General features: G+C 38.9%; 1 protein-coding gene across 2 annotated transcripts in view; it reads left to right on the top strand.

Moving 5' to 3' along the window:
• The window catches only part of LOC126185208 (membrane-associated guanylate kinase, WW and PDZ domain-containing protein 1), a 392,577-nt gene that overhangs the window by 343,795 nt on the left and 28,127 nt on the right, over nt 1-20,655 (top strand). For both annotated transcript variants that reach the window (XM_049928090.1, XM_049928091.1), the window contains exons 13-14: nt 3,686-3,853; nt 15,123-15,157. In XM_049928090.1, coding sequence (XP_049784047.1) covers nt 3,686-3,853; nt 15,123-15,157 — 203 coding nt within the window. The remainder of the gene's footprint in view (nt 1-3,685; nt 3,854-15,122; nt 15,158-20,655) is intronic.

Below are 20,655 nucleotides of genomic sequence, written 5' to 3'. Positions count from 1 at the left end.
ATGTACTCGATATAAATCTTCAATACAATGCCTCTTTGAAACACCTAACACTTCATCTACCTTGGTTACGGAAGCACTCACCATAAGGGCGCCAACAGTTTACCCACCCTCTGAGTTCCAACATAATGCACTCACAACTACACAGAACACTCTTCTGACCATGACTGACACTTGCAACCTATTGAGGACATTGCACAGGTGCTGTTCGTGGTTAACTACAACATTAGGACCAGTAGGTGTGGCTATCATTGGCATGTATGTTCAAGCGCAATTTCTTGTGGTGTTTCCATATTTTTGTCTACCCCGTGTATAGAGAAACAGAAAACAGTGTGCTAAATAATTTCAATTAATTTTCTAAACTATGGAGCTCCTAAATCTTTGTGTCTCAATTCTGACGAAGTTGCACCATGTCCTAATAAACCATGGACTGTGTGTCCTGAGGCAACTATAGCAATGAAAGAATTCTGAAAGAGTTGTGTTTCCTATATGTAGCTGCTGTCTAAATACACACATTTTGTCATAGAATGCATTAGTTTATTGAACATGTTAATGAATGGTTGACCCTTCACTTGAAGTGTCCTGTTGAATTGTCATATTTAAGTTATTTAAATGTCTCATAATACCAATGGGAGAGGCTGTGTGCTTGTGACAGAACAAGGTGTGTATGCTTTGCGGTAGGCCCACTTGACAGATACACAATCACCTGCACCTGACCGAGCGAGGTGGCGCGGTGGTTAGCACACTGGACTCGCTTTCAGGACGACGGTTCAATCCCGCGTCCGGCCATCCTGATTTAGGTTTTCCGTGATTTCCCTAAATCACTCCAGGCAAATGCCGGGATGGTTCCTCTGAAAGGGCAAGGCCAACTTCCTTCCCCTTCCTTCCCTAATCCGATGAGACCGATGACCACACTGTCTGCTCTCCTTCCCCAAGCAACCAACCAACCAACCTGCACCTGCCCCTGCCCAATGGCTGATCTGTGAGCACCTGTGCTCCCATTTAACAGAGCTGGAACACCATGCTACAGAGTTCATGTAAATAAAATCAGGCAAATAACAGCTCACACAGAGGCACACAGGAGGTTGTTCTTCCCACACTCCATTCGTGAATGAAATGCTTACAAACTCTCGTTAATTTGGATTCTGTAAGTGTCCAAACTATCTAGGGCATCTATGCTGCAGATAAACAAGTTTATACCATGCAGTGCTCCATTTTCTGCCTGCAGAAGCAAGAAAGCTTGTCATTCTGATGTACACTAGAGTATGTGGAAATTTAAGGGTGTGAGGCTGCAGATGGAACAGTTAATGATGTGTCCATGAGATCCACTGTCACACAGTTCACTGTCCTCAGTGTTACCACCTCACTGTTGAGGCATAGGAAAATATGCGAGTGGGAAGAATAATTGGTTAAGATTGTGAGAAATAAATAGTGCTCACTTAAGCCAATAATCCAAGCATAGTATTTCGCCTTCTAACAGTTGAAATAATATAAAGTTTATCTCACATCTGCGGATAGTGTGTGGGTTCAGGACCCGCCAATGTAAATTGCTTGTAATATCTAGATGCTGTATTTTAACTGAGTGTCATATTGTGACTAGAAGGCAGCAAACTGATTTCCCAAGGGAAATGTAGTATAAGTCATATAACCACCTCAGCTTATTAGTAAGTGATCAACCGACCATATGTTCCTCATATGGTAAGTTTGTCAGTGTGGCCATTTTCTGCAGCAACCGCATAAATATTAGTTTTATAAATTACATGTCTTTTCTTGCTGTATCAGTAATATACAGGGTGATTCCTATTAACATTTAAAAACCTTTAAAGTAACATAGATGACACTGAGACAATATAAGACACATGAGGCCACAGATGTTGGGAAATATCGCAAAAATTGATGAGAAATATCAAACAAGTGATGTCACCAGATAATGTACCTCAGTGCACCAGCAAGTGTTGGATCCATCGGTATGTCGCACCTTATCATCTCGACACTAGTCAAGTATTAATGCCATTGTGGCTCCAGCCCCACATGCACAACTTCAGCGGATGGGGCTCAGGGTTTGAGTTTTGTGTCTGACAGGCAGTATTTTTTTCTATTCAGTTAGATAGTTGTGTGTTTACATTGAGGTAAGATTTTTTATTTTACTCACTGGTCTCACGGTCTTCATTGGTTTATTGCAAAAACCTACCATATTGCATCACAAGTAAATGAGTGTAAGCTTCCTACTTGCGTCATTATCAGTAAATGACCTATGTTTTCTTTGCAAAATAATGTCTATAAACAAAAAAAGAAGGGACAAAAGAAAAGACACATAAAATAATAACAGTTTTTCCTTGATTACAGTAAGGGCAATAAGTTTGGAACTTCTGTGTTTACAACAGAACACAATTGCAAACGTGTTCAAAATTTGCACCATTTGCTCGAATGCAAGTATTGCTTCACTGAATCATCCCTTCATGTCCAAGCCTAATTGCTGCGTTTGTGGCAAGATATGTCCCTTGATGACGTCATGTATTCGGCATTTCTCGTCCACTTTTGGGGTATTTCTCAACATTTTCACCCCCATGTGTCTTGTATTAAATTACTTGTCTCAGTTTCATCTATCTCACTTTGGGGATCTATAAATGTTAATAAGAATCACCCTGTATAACTATCAGACATGTTCTGCCTTTTATATTAAGGCCATTTTCAATGGATTTTTCTGGTATAGTATACAGTTTTGTTTACACATGTTGCTTTTACATTTAAAACAGTTCATTCAATAATTTTTATGTATATAAAATCTTTCTTACAGTTACTTTTGTATTGGCATGAGAGTATCAGTATTTTCTCTCATGTGTTCATAAGTTACAGATGCATTTTCACTTTGGATAAAAAAATATTTACACGTTTGTGTCAACATTTTCCAATTTCTTGTTTATCACCGTTGTTTTGCATGCATTATATGATGTGAAACTTTTACTGATGATCTGGCATTACTTCCGACTGGTAACCCAAGAACCATTACAATTTCTTCTGGATGGACCTTTTCTTAACTTGTCTCATTTGTTTACAGGTTTGTCACCAACCTAACATTTTGTTTTTATTGATGTAAAAATTATCGGATGACTGTTTCAAATCTAGAAGTAACATGGGTAAAAACAAAAATGTCTGTTATTACAGAAAAGTCAAGATGTCTTTAACATGAAAAAACCACATCTGAAAATTAAATATTACTCTTGCAGCCAGAAAAATGTGTTTGATGTAGAAAGCAAAATCCTCAAAAAAGTGTTGAGCCCCTCTAAATTTTTTTCTTCATATTTTTGTTTGTGACTGCATTAACAGTTTGAATCTGTGAGCTTTCAGGACATGACTTGGCACATTTTAATTACTTACATTGCTAACAAAAACTTAACATTAAATAAATTGCTCACATTATATGAAATGAATGATAATTCCTAACAGGAATCACATATGCATTTCTGCATTTTCAAGTTTAGACCATATTTATAACACCCAAATTGTGACTTCAGAAGTTAATTGCTAGTGATACGCACCCAGCTGCTAAAATTCCATCATTTTCTGGCACCTTTATAAATTTTTGTCAAGTTTGTTCTATTATTATGCTTACTGTTATGTTGTAACTGTCTTGTAGTCTAAAATGTGGTAAAAGTGTTGTATTTACAGAAGTGTGTTTGCTTTAAAGGTCGAATCATTGAAGGCAGTCCAGCAGAGAGGTGTGGACAACTACACGTTGGTGATCGTATTCTGGCTGTGAATCATATTGATATAATGAATATGCATCATGGAGACATTGTAAATCTGATAAAGGATTCTGGTTATACTGTCACCTTAACTATTGGACCACCAGTTGGTGAGCAACTTTTGTGTGTTTTCTGTTTTGCAAGTACTGACAGAAAAGTAGAATTTTATGATATCAAGTTTGTCTTGAATTTTTTAGGAAGAAGTTAAATATTTGTGGGGTGCTCATTAGGACACATGTTGGTGACTTAGTTTCCTGAAGCTGCATTTTCTTGTTACACTGCCATTTAGTCTATTACTAAGCAAAACAGTTTTAGTGGTGTCCATTTATACTGTACACTGACTATAATGAGACATATTTATGATTCAGCTCATGAGGTGATACCCAAAATATCTGAGAATTTCACTGTAAAAATCGTAATACTATACTTACGTCATAATGTTCTTTGTCTCCTTCAGGGTAGTCACTTGGGGCATGTACGATCCCAGTGTTTTTCCCATTTTTGGAAGCACTCCTGGAAATCTGCAGGGTGAAGGATGTTCAGGTCCCATTGCAATTCCACTTGTTGTCTTCATTTGAGTCAAAACGTCACCCTTACAAAACGATTTTCATCCTTGGGAACAGGTAGAAGTCGCACAGAGCTGGGTTTTGCGAGTAGGGATAGTGGAGGACCGTTGCCATGCTGTTTTCGGCCACGAGTTCCTTCACAATAAGTGAGGTGTGCACAGGTGCCTTGTCATGGTGCACCAACCAGTCTGCCTTCTTTCACAACTCTGGGCATTTGCTCAGAACATTTTCCCTCAGTCACATCAAAACCTCACAGTAAAACTACTTGCTGACAGTCTGACCAGATGTAACAAACACCATATGCACTATTCCCCGAATGTGAAACAAAATTATCAGCATTGACTTCGTGCTGCAGCGAACTTGTCGAGCTTTTTTTGGCCCTAGAGAAGATGATGATTTCCATTGTAATGATTGCTGCTTCATTTCAGGGTCATAACCAAAAGATTCATCACTTGTTATTACTGTAGATAAGAATTTTTGACACTCTTGAACTCTTTGATTTAGCTCAGTGCACGTCTGAAGCTGAAGTGTCATTGGTCGATGCTGGGAAGGCTAGGGACAAACTTCACTGCTATTCATCTCATGTTCAGTTCATCTGCTAGAATTCATTGACATGTACTGTACAACAGCCCAAGTTCTTACAAACATCATTAGTTGTCTGCCTTCAGTCTTTGTGAATCATGTCACACACTTACGGTCAACCAGATTGATTGTCATCTTCCACAGATTTTTGGCCTTCCTTGAAGAGCTTGAACCACTCAGAAGTTCTTGCATGACTCAGTGCCCTTTCACCAAATGCCTCTGGCAACATGTGGTGGGTTTCAGCTGCAGCTCTCTTCACCTTCAAACAGAATTTGATGCAAATGTGTTGCTCTTTCACATTATCAATTTCACAAACCTGACTTGCACCATTACAACTCATGACTGTGTGTGCCAAAGATGACACAACTTTGTCCCACAGTAGCTTGGATGTGTATCTCGAGACATCTAGCAGTGGAACATCATACTGCTACTAGTTTTACCGGTACAATGAAATCCTCAGACATTTTGGGTAGCATCTCATGTATTTGCCACATGGTATCACCAGACTTGCATTACAGGTAATATTTGTGCCAGAGACATTAAACCACATCAACAAATATGCACTCTACACTACATTTTCTCAGTGTTTGCTTCTTCGTATGTTAGAGTGGGGGGGGGGGGGGGGGGCAATTTATTACCCCATCTATTTCTCAAATTGTTAATCTTCAGATGTGTATTGCAAATGCTTTCAATGCACAGTTGTAAATGATGTGAGGGTGCTATAGTACATATGTCATTGTGCTGTAAAATTTCATACATTATACAATTGCTTTAATGCCATCCAAGAAACATACCTGCCAAGTGGAGTGATTCATTATATCTACAACACTAAATCTGTGTTAAGAGGATCCAATAAACTGGAGTCAAAGCTGCAATCTTAATGATTGGACAGCCTAGAAATTGATAGAAAACGTAATTTGCAACTTTGTGCTAATTTCTTCCATGCAGTGGCAAATGTCACAATGGTTTCTCTGAAAATAAGATGGCTGATTTCTTGCCATGTCCAAACTAGTGCTCTGTCTGCATACACTAACTAGACCAGAAAGACCATGTGTCAGTGGGAGAATAACAGGCTGAAGTTTGAGAGCAACCAGTTATACTTACTAACTCCATCTGTGCTGTTATAAATTTGACACCATCACATACCTGTAGGCCATGCTTAAACTGTTGTAATTTTTATGTGACTGACACATCAGAGGGTGCTGTGTGCAATGCTAAAATGTGTGTTAAACAGGACTCGGTGATCTTGATGATTACTTTCTTCTTTTCCTGTCCCTGTAGATGGATGCAGTGATCAAAGTATAAGGTGGAAGTAGGTGACTAAAGGAACACACATTGTCCAGACTGGTCATATACCTTTTGTGTCCCGTAACAGTTACTCCCTCCTCCCATGAACCATGGACCTTGCTGTTGGTAGGGAGGCTTGCGTGTCTCAGCGATACAGATAGCCGTACAGTAGGTGCAACCACAATGGAGAGGTATCTGTTGAGAGGCCAGACAAACGTGTGGTTCCTGAAGAGGGGCAGAAAAATTTCAGTAGTTGCAGGGGCAACAGTCTGGATGATTGACTGATATGGCCTTGTAACATCAACCAAAATGGCCTTGCTGTGCTGGTACTGCAAATGGCTGGAAGCAATGGGAAAATGGAGGTAAAATAGCCCCCACCACCACCACCACCACCACCACCACCACCAATCAGATCTCCAGGTGAGGACTGCTCAGGAGGATGTCGTTATCAGGAGAAAGAAAGCTGGTGTTCTATGGACGGAATGTGGAATGTCAGAGCCCTTAATCAGGCAGGTAGGTTAGAAAATTTAAAAAGGGATATGGATAGGTTAAAGCTAGATGTAGTGGGGATTAGTGAAGTTCAGTGGCAGGAGGAACAAGACTTACTTTTGGTCAGGTGAATACAGGGTTATAAATACGAACTCAAATATGGGTAATGCAGGAGTAGGTTTAATAATGAATAAAAAAAAAAATAGGAGCATAGGTAAGCTACTACGTTCAACATAGTGAACGCATTATTGAAGCAAAGATAGACATGAAGCCCATGCCTACCACAGTAATACAAGTTTATATGCCAACTAGCTCTGCAGATGACGAAGAGATTGAAGAAATGTATGATGAGATAAAAGAAATTATTCAGATATTCAAGGGAGATGAAAATTTAATAGTCATGCCGGACTGGAATTTGATAGTACGAAAAGGAAGAGAAGGAAAATTAGTAGGTGAATAAGGAATGGAGGTAAGGAATGAAAGAGGAAGCTGTCTGATAGAATTTTGCACAGAGCATAACTTAATCATAGCTAACAATTGGTTCAAGAATCATGGAAGAAGGTTATATATGTGGAAGAGGCCTGGAGGTGCTGGAAGGTTTATATAATGGTAAGACAAAGATTTAGGTACCAAGTTTTAAATTGTAAGACATTTCCAGGGGCAGATGTGGACTCTGACCACAATCTGTTGGTTATGAACTGTAAATTAAAACTGAAGAAACTGCAAGAAGGGGGGAATTTAAGGAGATGGGACCTGGATAAACTGAAAGAACCAGAGGTTGTAGGGAGTTTCAAAGAGAGCATTAGGGAACAATTGACAATAATGGGGGAAAGAAATACAGTAGAAGAAGAATGGGTAGCTTTGAGAGATGAAATAATGGAGGCAGCAGAGGATGAAATAGGTAAAAAAAAAAATCCTTGGGTAAAAGAAGAGGTATTGAATATAATTGATGAAAGGAGAAAATATATAAATGCAGAAATGAAGCAGGCAAAAAGGAATACAAACATCTCAAAAATGAGATCGACAGGAAGTGCAAAATCGCTAAGCAGGGATGCCTACAGGACAAATATAACAATGTAGAGGCATATATCACTAGGGGTCAGATAGATACTGTCTACAGGAAAATTAAGTAGACCTTTGGAGGAATGAGAACCACTTGTATGAATATCAAGAGCTCAGATGGGAAACAAGTTCTAAGCAAAGAAGGGAAGGCAGAAAGGTGGAAGGATTATATAGAGGGTCTATGCAAGGGTGATGTAGTTGAGGGCAATATTATGGAAATGGAAGAAGACGTAGATGAAGATGAAATGGGAGATATGATACTGCGTGAAGATTTTGACAGAGCACTGAAAGTCCTAATTCAGAACAAGGCCCCGGTAGTAGACAATATTCCATTAGAACTACTGATAGCCTTGGGAGAGCCAGCCCTGACAAAACTTTACCATCTGGTGAGCAATACATATGAGACAGGCAAAATACCCTCAGACTTCAAGAAGAATATAATAATTCCAATCCCAAAGAAAGCAAGTATTGATAGGTGTGAAAATGACCAAATGATCAGTTAATAAGTCATGGCTGCAAAAGAGTAACACAAATTTTTTACAGACAAATGGTAAAACTGGTAGAAGCCGATCTCGGGGAAGATCAGTTTGGATTCTGTAGAAATGTTGGAACACGTGAGGCAATACTGACCCTACGACTTCTTTTAGAAGATGGATTAAGGAAAGACAAACCTTCGTTTCTAGCATTTGTTGACTTGGAGAAAGCTTTTAACAATGTTGACTGGAATACTCTCTTTCAAATTCTGAAGGTGGCAGGGGACAAATACAGGGAGCGAAAGGCTATTTACAATTTGTACAGAAACCAGATGGTGGTTATAAGAGTCAAGGAGCATGAAAGGGAGGCAGTGGTTGAGAAGGGAGTGAGACAGGGTTGTAGCCTATCTCCGTTGTTATTCAATCTGTGTATTGAGCAAGCAGTAAAGGAAACAAAAGAAAAATTTGGAGTAGGAATTAAAATCCATGGACAAGAAATAAAAACTTTGAGGTTTGCCAATGACATTGTAATCTACATCTACATCTACATCTACATCCATACTCTGTAAGCCACCTGACGGTGTGTAGCGGAGGGTACCTCGAGTACCTCTATCGGTTCTCCCTTCTATTCCAGTCTCGTATTGTTCGTGGAAAGAAGTATTGTCGGTATGATTCTGTGTGGGCTCTAATCTCTCTGATTTTATCCTCATGGTCTCTTCGCGAGATATACGTAGGACCCTATCTGGTACGGATCCCACACTGCTGAGCAGCATTCAAGCAATGGGCGAACAAGTGTACTGTGACCTATTTCCTTTGTTTTCGGATTGCATTTCCTTAGGATTCTTCCAGTGAATCTCAATCTGGCATCTGCTTTACCAACGATCAACTTTATATGATCATTCCATTTTAAATCACTCCTAATGCTTACTCCCAGATAATTTATGGAATTAACTGCTTCTAGTTGCTGACCTGCTATATTGTAGCTAAATGATAAGGGATCCATCTTTCTATGTATTCGCAGCACATTACACTTGTCTACATTGAGATTCAATTGCCATTCCCTGCACCATGCGTCAATTCGCTGCAGATCCTCCTGCATTTCAGTACAATTTTCCGATGTTACAACCTCTCAATATGCCACAGCATCATCCGCAAAAAGCCTCAGTGAACTTCCGATGTCGTCCACAAGGTCATTTATGTATATTTACGACACTCCCCTGCGGCACACCTGAAATCACTCTTACTTCGGAAAACTTCTCTCCATTGAGAATGACATGCTGCGTTCTGTTATCTAGGAACTCTTCAATCCAATCACACAATTGGTCTGATAGTCCATATGCTCCTACTTTGTTCATTAAACGACTGTGGGGAACTGTGTCGAAAGCCTTGCGGAAGTCAAGAAACACGGCATCTACCTGTGAACCCATGTCTATGGCCCTCTGAGTCTCGTGGACGAATAGCGCGAGCTGGGTTACACACGATCGTCTTTTTCGAAACCTATGCTGATTCCTACAGAGTAGATTTCTAGTCTCCAGAAAAGTCATTATACTCAAACATAATACGTGTTCCAAAATTCTACAACTGATCGACGTTAGAGATATAGGTCTACAGTTCTGCACATCTGTTCGACGTCCCTTCTTGACAACATGGATGACCTGTGCCCTTTTCCAATCCTTTGGAACGCTACGCTCTTCTAGAGACCTACAGTACACCGCTGCAAGAAGGGGGGCAAGTTCCTTCGCGTACTCTGTGTAAAATCGAACTGGTATCCCATCAGGTCCAGCGGCCTTTCCTCTTTTGAGCGATTTTAATTCTTTCTCTATCCCTCTGTTGTCTATTTTGATATCTACCATTTTGTAATATGTGCGACAATCTAGAGAAGGAACTACAGTGCAGTCTAATTCTGTCAGGGACAGCAAAGGGCCTGGAAGAGCAGTTGAACAGAATGGACAGTGTCTTGAAAGGAGGATATAAGATGAACATCAACAAAAGCAAAACGAGTATAATTGAATGTAGTAGAATTAAATCAGATGATAGTGAGGGTATTAGATTGGGAAGTGAGACACTTAAAGTAGTAGATGAGTTTTGCTATTTGGGGAACAATATAGCTGATGATGGTCGAAGTAGAGAGGATATAAAATGTAGACTGGAAATGGCAAGGAAAGTGTTTCTGAATAAGAGGAATTTGTTAACATCAAGTGTAGATTTAAGTGACAGGAAGTCTTTTCTGAAAGTATTTGTATGGAGTGTAGCCATGTATGGAAGTGAAACATGGGCGATAAATAGTTTAGACAAGAAGAGAACAGAAGCTTTCGAAATGTGGTGTGACAGAACAATGCTGAAGATCAGATGGGTAGATCACGTGACTAATGAGGAGGTACTGAATAGAATTGGGGAGAAGAGGAATGTGTTTGGCACAACTTGACTAGAAGAAGGGATCGGTTGGTAGTACATGTTCTGAGGCATTAGGTGATCACCAATTTAGTATTGGAGGGCAGTGTGGAGGGTAAAACTCATAGAGGGAGACCAAGAGATGAATACACTAAACAGATTCAGCAGGATGTAGGGTGCAGTAGTTACTATGAAATGAAGAAGCTTGCACAGGATAGAGTGGCATGGAGAGCTGCATCAAACCAGTCTCTGGACTGAAGACCACAACAACAGTGACAACAGTTTGTCATCACAGTTGCATGTCAGTTACAAGATAACTGGTTTCAGTCAATATGACCATCTTCAGATGTGTAATTGTCACTCAGTTTTACTGTAACAGATCACTTTGTAATGATAACAGATCTCTTGATGGTCAAATAGACGGAGACTAGTTATCTTATAATTAATGTGCAAATTAACTAGTTTTAGATAGGTGGCATTCTGATGGAGTGCAGGTATAGCTAACTATGAAATAAGTAATTTAGGATGTCGTATTATGTTGTTTATTTGAGGCAGCAAATTTCACTGGAACTGGTGAAAAAAGTAATGAAATAAACAAATCACCCAACTATTACCATATTATATATTTGAACAAAGAATTATCATTTCTGATCATACAGTTAGCTCTTATTGTTGTATTGTTCAACCTAAAAATGATTTTAGTGCCGATAGACTCTTGGGGGCACACTGAAAAGTATTAAGTCTGTATTTGTACACACTTGGAAGCTGTTTCTTGATATTGAGTAATGATATAAAGGCAGTTGTTCAAAAAACAAGTTTACTGCAGTTGCATTGTAGTGCAACATGAGTGATTGAATGTTATGCTTTCCCTTTGTTCATTGTGAGTGATCATTATTATTTATGCTTAATGTTTCATAACAACAGTCTAATATTTTGGCTATTAAGCTTCAGATCCTCCTCATACTGTGTGCCTGTTTCCCCCAGCACACAGATGCCACTGTGTACTGCAACACCAGTGTCTGTCTCTGTAGGAAGAGTTGCCTAACTGCAGTCCTGTCCACAAACTCTTATTAAAATTATCTGCCTTATGAATTTAGTTCCAGTGAAATCAATAAGAAAATATAAGGGTGTTGTTACAGAAAACTACATAAATTTTCTGTAATACACAACATTTCCATGACATCTAAATCCTACATAATTTTCAACCTCGAAAACAACGGTTCACCTAATACGTCATACTGAAATATTCAGACATCACAGTAAGTTATAAACAATTGTAATGAATTATTTAAACCTACAGAAATTTTTCATTAATGTACTATATCTTTATTTTATCACTATATCAGTTACACCCATAGTACTAGAATCATAAACAAATTTTCATAAAAATTTAGTAGATTTTCTCCTTACACAAGCAATCAGTAATTCACTTCATATGAAAGTTGTTCTCTGTGTAAGATATCTGACAGTGCTATAATTGCATCTGTTTAGCAAATCAGTCTTTTAATATAATTATTTCCTTGTGCCATATTATTATTTTTCTGGTTCACCCCTTTGTATAATGCATTTTAACTTTCAACAGCTTTGCCATGCTCTCTTCTAGCAGTTGCATTACAAAAAATATAAATAAATAAAATCATATATTTTGTTCAACTACAATGCAGGGTACATGCAAAGAGGCAATTGGTTGATTTTATGATTTCCACTGTGGAGTCTGCTCTGCTAGCTTAACACATTTCCAGAGAGTATGACCTTTCCACAGATTCATATGACCCTCAATAATGCTCTTGACTGCCTCAGTTCATCATGCATCCTCAATATATGTAAGAAATTTTCCCCCAATCTTGTGGCCTCACTACAGTGGTTGCTATATTATGATCTTTGTTACAGTGATCACCTTCCGGTGATCGTGTCACTTCCTTGACACTGCCTGATGGGCTAATTGCCATGTTGAGCTCTGTGAAGGGCCTACTGGCAGTTACATCTCTGCTATCACCTTTGATTCTCCTCCATCAGATGGCACTACTGAAACTACATTTCCCCCCTCTATGTGCCCCCCTCCACCAGCTGCCAGTACAACGGTGACCAAAGACATTGCAACATCTATTCAGGACTGTTGAAGGGCCATGCAGTGCCTCAACTGACATCCTTCACAGACAGCCCTCATCAGTGTTATTGGCTCCTTGAAAAGGCTCACTACCTAAATAAATGCAAGAAAAGGAGTAGTGGGAGTACTGTGTGTCCTCTTTGAGAACATATACCTCTTTATCGCAGGTGTGGGGTAAGCTCCATAACCTACTGGGTGGCCAAAGATCAGTATCTCCTCCTCCATGCTGATATTTTTACCAGTACATTGGTTCTTGCTGAACACCTCATGATTGTTGGAACACACAAAAGCTAATTTCATCCCCCTATCCTCCAAACCATGAATTATATAATGAACCTTTCATTGACTGGGAACTGCTTCGGGCTCTTGACATCTCCCAGTATGGCCCCAAGAGCTGATTTGATTCATAATTAGATGATCAAATGATCTGATTGCAGCTCGCAAACTCCATCTACTCAGGGTCTCCAAATGTATTTGGCTAGAAGGTGTTTTTCCTTTACATTGGAAAGGTAGTGTCATCATTCCAGTCCATAAACTGGGCAAAAACCCAACATTCATCAACAGCTACCAACCAGCTAGACTCACTAACATGCTCTTCAAACTGCTTGAAAGGATAGTAATTCAGTGTTTATGCTTAGTTCTTAAATTATGGAACCTTTTGTCCCCCTATCATTGTGGTTTCTGGAAGGGAGGATCCACAGCTGACCATCTGGTCAGGTTGGAAATGGCAGTGTGCTTTTTCTAATGCCAACATTTCATTGCAGTCATTTTTTACCTGCATACTGCATACAGTTTCGTTTGGTGCCATCACATTTTAATTACCCTCCATGACTCAGCGCCTTTCAAGGCTCCATACAGATTTTTGTCAGTTTTTATCCCCCCCAACCCCACCCCCACCCCTCCCCACCCCACTCCTCCCAATCATGTCGGCTTAGTTGGCAAGCTGCACAGCTCCCTGAAACTCCAATAGAACAGCATCCCTCAGGGCTCTGTGCTGAGTGTTATTCTATTCTTCACTACTATCAATGAACTGGTGACCTCTGTCAGACCAGTGAATATGCCCATGTTATATGTTGACAACTTTTGCATGCAGTATAGCTCCTGTTTTGTACCCTTGGCTGAACACCAGCTCCAAGGAGACAAACAGAGGGTCTCCAGTTGGACCTCTTCCCTTGTTTTCCAATTTTCTCCTGCAAGAGTGCGACTTGTCCATTTCTGTCACTGTACCATTGTCCATTCTGACCCGGAACTCTAATCGGTTACCCAGTACTTAGATATTGTTGCACTGTCCTAATAGCTATTCGATCATGTTGCACAGTCATAATTTTTTGGGACAATTCTGATAAAAAGTTGACATGGTTTTCCTATATATCTCAATTAAAGACTAGCTACATGCAAAAAATGCTCCCTGCTTCCCAACACTTCATGGGATGTGGGTCACGCTACTCTACTCCCTCTTTAGCATGCCTTGATGTCGTCCTGATTGGATTATGGTTGCCATGTTTATGGCTCATTGGCACCTCCACTTTTGAAATTATTGGACCCAGTACATCATTGTGGAGTTAAGCAGGCCACTGACAACTTCCGGAATAGCCTCGTAGACAGTCTCCTCACTGAAGTGGGAATCTTACCTCTTCAGTTCCAATAGTACCAACTCCTCCTCACTTACACAATCTCCATACGATTCCTAGACATTCAACATACCAATTCTTTTTTGAGAAATTGCGTCAGTTTTACCACTCCTACATACTATTGGAGTTCTGATCAATTTCTTGCTGATGTCGCTAACTCCAGATGGATGACCCCTTGGATGATTGTAAGATACCATCGTGCCACTTACTTTAATTGTTTTAGTAAAATTATGCAGATGTAAATCTGGATGTCTGGACAGGAATTTGAATCTTATTCCTCTTGAATGTGAATCCAATAATTTAACCACTTCATAGTGATATATCTACTTAGCTTTGTAAGAAGAATTGGGAGTAGATTTGTGAACACCATTTGTAACATCTTTAATGCAACCCCTTGTTCATCTATGACTGTGAAGTGCATATTTAACACTTGGTTTGTGGTTTTTGGTACAGTTTAAGTTATACCTGAGTGGCAAATCACTTCTTACATATTAATTATCTCTAAACCTTTAACTGTTTAACAAATTTTCAGATATTGAAAAAAGGTGGTACATTTTCTGTATCCAACAATATTGTTGGTACTTTTCATACTGTGTAATGCTGTGACTTAAAATATGTATTGAATTTTTCTCTTTCTTAGAAATCTGTAATAAAAAGTTTCCCAAATTAGTCAGAAGACAGTACATTTTTATTCTATTTAGTCACAGAGTCAATTATAATGAGAACAGTATTCAGTTAATATCTTTGACTTTGGGAAAACCGAATTTATGTAGATATTTTATTTGTTTCAGATGACACCTCAAGCACAGCCTCAGTTTCGCAAAGAGTAAGTAAATATGTTCATTATTACATAATGGAAATGTTTTAACATTTAGCTACTTGAAATAGCATTAAAGTGCGTTTGAAAGTAAAGTTATTTGTTGTTTAAATTGAGTCATTCTCTCTTTTTATAAAGTTAATATATTGTATAGGTGATATGACAATACTTTGTATCTAAGCTACAATAGCAAAATAGACCTTCCATACATCAACAATTACATTTGCACAGGTAACTTCAGGATAGTAATTTTAAACTACCTAAATCAGATACACTGCCTGACAGAGAACAGCAGAGCACCCAGAAGGGGAGCAGGAAACAAAATGATACTTCATGTTTCGAGAGAGAGTATGTGATCTTATTTCAGTGATTACAAAATGGAGTCAAAATTAAAAAGAACTTGGCAGTGTGAGCCCACTTATCGCTATGATGTTGTGCCCCCTCTGGCCACGATGCATGCAGCGATGCAGTTGAGAAGGTTTTCATAGAGCAAGCTGGCCTACAACTGTTGTAAATGGTCCATGATATCCTGGATGTAGGTACTGGGATGGATTTGCTGTCCAACTGCTGCCACATGTGTTCTATCAGGCACCAATGGTGTGGGACGACACAATTGTTGCATACTGTCCATTACTTGTTCTCGGATGGCAATTACAGTCACGACCCAAAGTGACACCTGATGGCTTCACAAACTGTGACACTAGGAGTATCACTTGCTGTGCCACTCCGAAACATTGGAAGAATGAGACCCCTCCCCAGGTTGCCACCGTATTTGCTAACAATAGTCATAAGGAGTAGGTTAGAATCACGATTCGTTGCTGAAGACAATGCTATGTCATTTGTCAGCAGTCCATGCTTCCTAGTCATGGCAGCACTCGAAATGCAGCTGTTTGTTTTGTATTAATGGCAGCCTACACATGGTGTGATAATTCCCTAGTCTGGCTGCTGATGGTCTCTGATGAATCGTGAGGGATAACAAAAAACATTGCAAGGAGTCTATTACTTTTTCTCGCATAACAGGCACAGCTGTGATGGGGCTACAATGTCCTCAATGCACAAGACAGTGGTCCTCCCGTGTGCCAGTCAGACATAGTTGACCAGAACGATAAGTATACCTGCCCTCATATTGTCGTGCAGACCACCATCAGACCAGAGTTACACACAAATCTGGATTATGCATGATTCAACCAGCCAGCCAAATGGAGAATCACTATGGGGCCCCTTTCAATCTCTACAAGTGCTGATACTGCTGTCGCACACAATTACTCAGCATTTCTGTGTCCTTCACAGAGATTGCTCTGTTTGTGGCACTGTTCATACTCCTTATATATCCTGCCAGGCTTTCTAAAAAAACTAAACATGAACAAAACTAATGCACTCTGGTGGTCGTTCTACTTGTTGCAGAGAAATGCAGCTCTGATGATTTACATACCCGCTCATAATCTTTACATGTACAAAATTACACTGAGTATTGACAGTGTCTTCCAGAAACTTAATTTTTTTCTTCAGGAAGTGTATTTTCATTACATGTGATAAAATGAGTTATAAGGGATAGTGGGTGCTGTTGCTTTATTATCTGTCACAATGTTAAAACTGTGAAAGTGGCCAAAACTACAGTCAGTAGCAATACACGATCATAGTGTGAATGTTATGGCAGTATATGATTTGGCAACATCAAATAGAATGTGTATCTTTGTAGGAGCAATCCTGTCTGGTTGCTTTTCTATAACGGATGTGCTAATTTTCTTATAGTGTGATTTCATTGCTATTTAGTATTGTAAGGTTGAAATATATATAGGAATGACTTATTCAGATGAGGAATAACTTCTTCTTGTATCAGCATGGTAAAATATGAGGAAAAAGATACAATTTCTGGTGCAGGATATCAGAGACAACTTTAAGGCATAGCTTCATTGTGTGTTTAACAGGTGTCACATGAAGATAAGTTTTTCAAGTGGCAAGGTGTGTAAACACAGGATTTTGAAGTTATGCAGATGACTCATAAGGTGATGTGTAATGCCTTTGTTGTACAGCCTGTTACTGAAGTTTGTTGAGCCTCGTTATAGTGTTCTTTTTATGTACAGGTAAAACACCAGGAATCAATAGTTGTTTTTAAATGTTCTCAATTTTTTTCTATCATGATTTGATAGGTCTTTGATTGATGACCTAGGACATAGTGAAAACTTCTCATTGTGGCAAAAAATGCACTTCCTTTTCAAATCAGTTTTGTCTTAGGTCAGTGTTTCTGGTCTAGACATAGCTGAAAAATAAGTTTTAAAATTTCCTTTTGTTCAGAATTTAACAAACACAACACCCATTCATCCCAAAGCTTTCTCATAGTTAATTTTTTTGTATAATATGTATTGTACTTTATCTTTTGGTGTTCCTGTAGTGTTAGCTATTTCATACATCTTTAAGCCCTGATTACCCAATATCGTGTTGTTCACTTTCTTGATGTTTTAACTGTACTTGCACTCTTGCGGGGAGCATCTTAAAGAGAGGTATAGTCACATTTGAATTCAGTCATCCATTTCTTAATTGTTGATAATGGAGGGCAAGCATCATGTATATCTTCAGCAAAGTTGGACATTATTTTGGTTGTTGTTAATCTGAAGAGGAAATATTGGTAGAAATATAGATAAAAAATGTTCATATAAGCATAACTAGAAAGCTCTCTGCTATAATGTACATGGTGGAGAGCAGGTCAGTGTAATGCCTTTGGAATATTCATTTACACAAATGTGATCTATTTGGATGAAAGTGCTTTGATGCCAGGTTGCAGCATTTGGCTGTTTTGAGTGAGAACAGAATTGTGACCCTGAAAATAGTAGCAATCAAAGAAATAAAAATTTTAGCTGTGGAACTATTATTTCCATGGAAAAATACTTGACCATTTACAGACCCACAAATTAAATTTTGCGTTTTGAAATACTGTCAGGAAATAATGCATAAAGGAACAGAATTTTTTAGTACCAGAGACATCACATGGTATTGTGTTCAGAAATGAACTGCTCAGTGACAGATTTGTTTAGGGAAACTGCAGAATCCAAGAATAAATGAAAGATACACCTATTAAAACAGATAAAAATTCACTTGACGCCAACCTGATAGTCAATCTCCATCCTTCCAAATTAACAATGTAAGTGTGGACCAGCTGTTGCTTCAGTTCAAGAAATAGTATCAACAGCAATCGAGATATGTACACCAAATAAATTAACAAACGACTGAGCTGATCCCCATTGGTACACAAAACGGGTCAGAACACTGTTGCAGAAACAACAGTAAAAGCATGCCAGATTTATATGAACACAAAATGTCAAAGGTTGGTGATCTTTTGCAGGAGCTCAAAATTTAATGCAGACTTCAATGTGAGATGCTTGTAGTAGTTTCCATAATGAAACTTTCAGTAAACCTGGCATAAAATCCAAAGAGATTGCTAGCAGCAAGACACAATCAATGCCTTCTCTCTGCGATAGCAATGGAAATACTATCGATGACAGTGCCGCGAAAGCAGAATTACTAAACACAGCCTTCCAAAAATCCTTCACCAAATAAGACAAAGTAAATAGTCCAGAATTTGAATCAAGAACAGCTGCCAATGTAAGTAACTTAGAAGTAGATATCCTCAGAGTAGTGAAGCAGCTTAAATCACTTAATAAAAGCAAGTCTTCTGGTCCACACTGTATACCAATTAGGTTCCTTGCAGAATATCGTGATGCAATAGCTCCCTACTTAACAATCACATACAACTGAATGAAAGATCCGTACCCAAACACTGGGAAGTTGCACAGGTCACAACAGTATTCAAGAAAAGCAATAAGATTAATCCACTAAATTACAGACCCATATTGTTAATGTCAATGTGCAGCAGGATTTTTTAATATATATTGTGAATTACCTGAAAGGGAACAGTCTGTTGACAAACAGTCAACACAAATTTAGAAAACATCATTCTTGTGAAACACAACTAGCCCTTCACTTATACAAAATGTTGAGTGCTATTGACAACAGATTTCAAATTGATTCCATATTTCTAGATTTCCAAAAAGCTTTTGACACTGTACCACACAAGCAGCTTGTAGTGAAATTGCGTGCCTATGGAATATCATCTCAGTTATTTGACTGGATTCATGATTTCCTGTGAGAGAGGTCACAGTGTGTGGTAACTGACAGAAAGTCATGAAGTAAAACAGAAGTGATTTGTGGTGTTCCTCAAGGCAGTATTATAGACCCTCTGCTGTTTCTTATCTATATAAATGATTTAGGAGACAATGTGAGAGCTATCTTAGCTTGTTTTCAGATGATGCTATTGTTTATCGTCTAGTAAAGTCATCTGAAGATTAGAAGAAATTGCAAAATGGTTTAGTTAAGATATCTGTTTGGTGTGAACATTGTAATCAAGAAATGCCTTTCATACACATATGTTGATCGAAATATTGATATCAATTTGCTGTTACCAGGACATGGAAACTCTTCCTGAGGAAAACTTTATAGAACTCCTGGAGAGTTTACACTGGAATTACAATGCAGAGTGATCAATTCCATCTGAAAATCCATAGGGTCACTTTATGATGAAACAGCAAATGATCTCAAAACCACCTCAAAAACAGATGCAAGACTGGCAATATCATGGAAACATTTAGAAAATTGTTCTTATAGTTTATTCACCACTACAATGAAGTTTTCAAGATTGTCACTCATGAGTCATGTGAGGTACTGAGAGTGAGCAGTCAGAATTGTTATGTTGTACAATGTGCATGCACAGAAGGTCAACTTAACGTTAGCAGGGACACTAAGGAGCAGGAGACTATGTGACTGGTTGCAGAGAAGTCCTGGAAGAAACAGAGGTCAGGAAGACAGTCTGCGATTGCGTGGGAGGCACACCAAATGAGCCTTTCTAACCGGCGGCGCCAGTGCTGCTAGAGATCCCGAACTCAAGTCTCCCTCAGATGTTGGATCCGCATTACTCAGACCCTAGGATGGGATGTAGTTTCTCATGGCACTTAGCTGCACATGGCACATACAGGATTGCACAATATAGGCAGTGTGTAAGAATCTTGTAGAATTCAATAGTGGTTTCCTACCCTACACACTCAATGAGTCTCAGTTATTTATCAGAGTTCCTTGTTCTTTTCCCTGTGAGTTTCATTACCTGAAAATATTTTCAAATTGTATTCTCAGGCACCAGGTCTACGAGTTAGATGAGCCACTTTACAACTGGAAATAGCATCAGCTCCTATCCTGATCCACTCGCAGAACATTACAAGGTTCACCTTGTCTTTAACGCCTGTGAGCTTAGGAAAATGGATGACGCTCTATGTACATCATAAATTGTCCCTTCGACATAGTGATTTTCTCTTTAAATACATCCACTTCCCCTATCAAATCAGAAGAAAGTTGGTTATCACCTGGCGACACCTTACTGAGGGCAATGTTCAGTCAAGTTCACTTAAAATCAAAGGTCAGCAATTTCTTCCAAATCTTCTAATTTTGGTTCTAGTTTTTTC

Source organism: Schistocerca cancellata, chromosome 4, assembly GCF_023864275.1.
Source record: "Schistocerca cancellata isolate TAMUIC-IGC-003103 chromosome 4, iqSchCanc2.1, whole genome shotgun sequence".
Taxonomy (NCBI): Eukaryota; Metazoa; Arthropoda; class Insecta; order Orthoptera; family Acrididae; genus Schistocerca; species Schistocerca cancellata.
The sequence above is the reverse complement of the archived record's forward strand: the minus strand, read 5'-3'. Positions and strand labels throughout refer to the sequence as shown.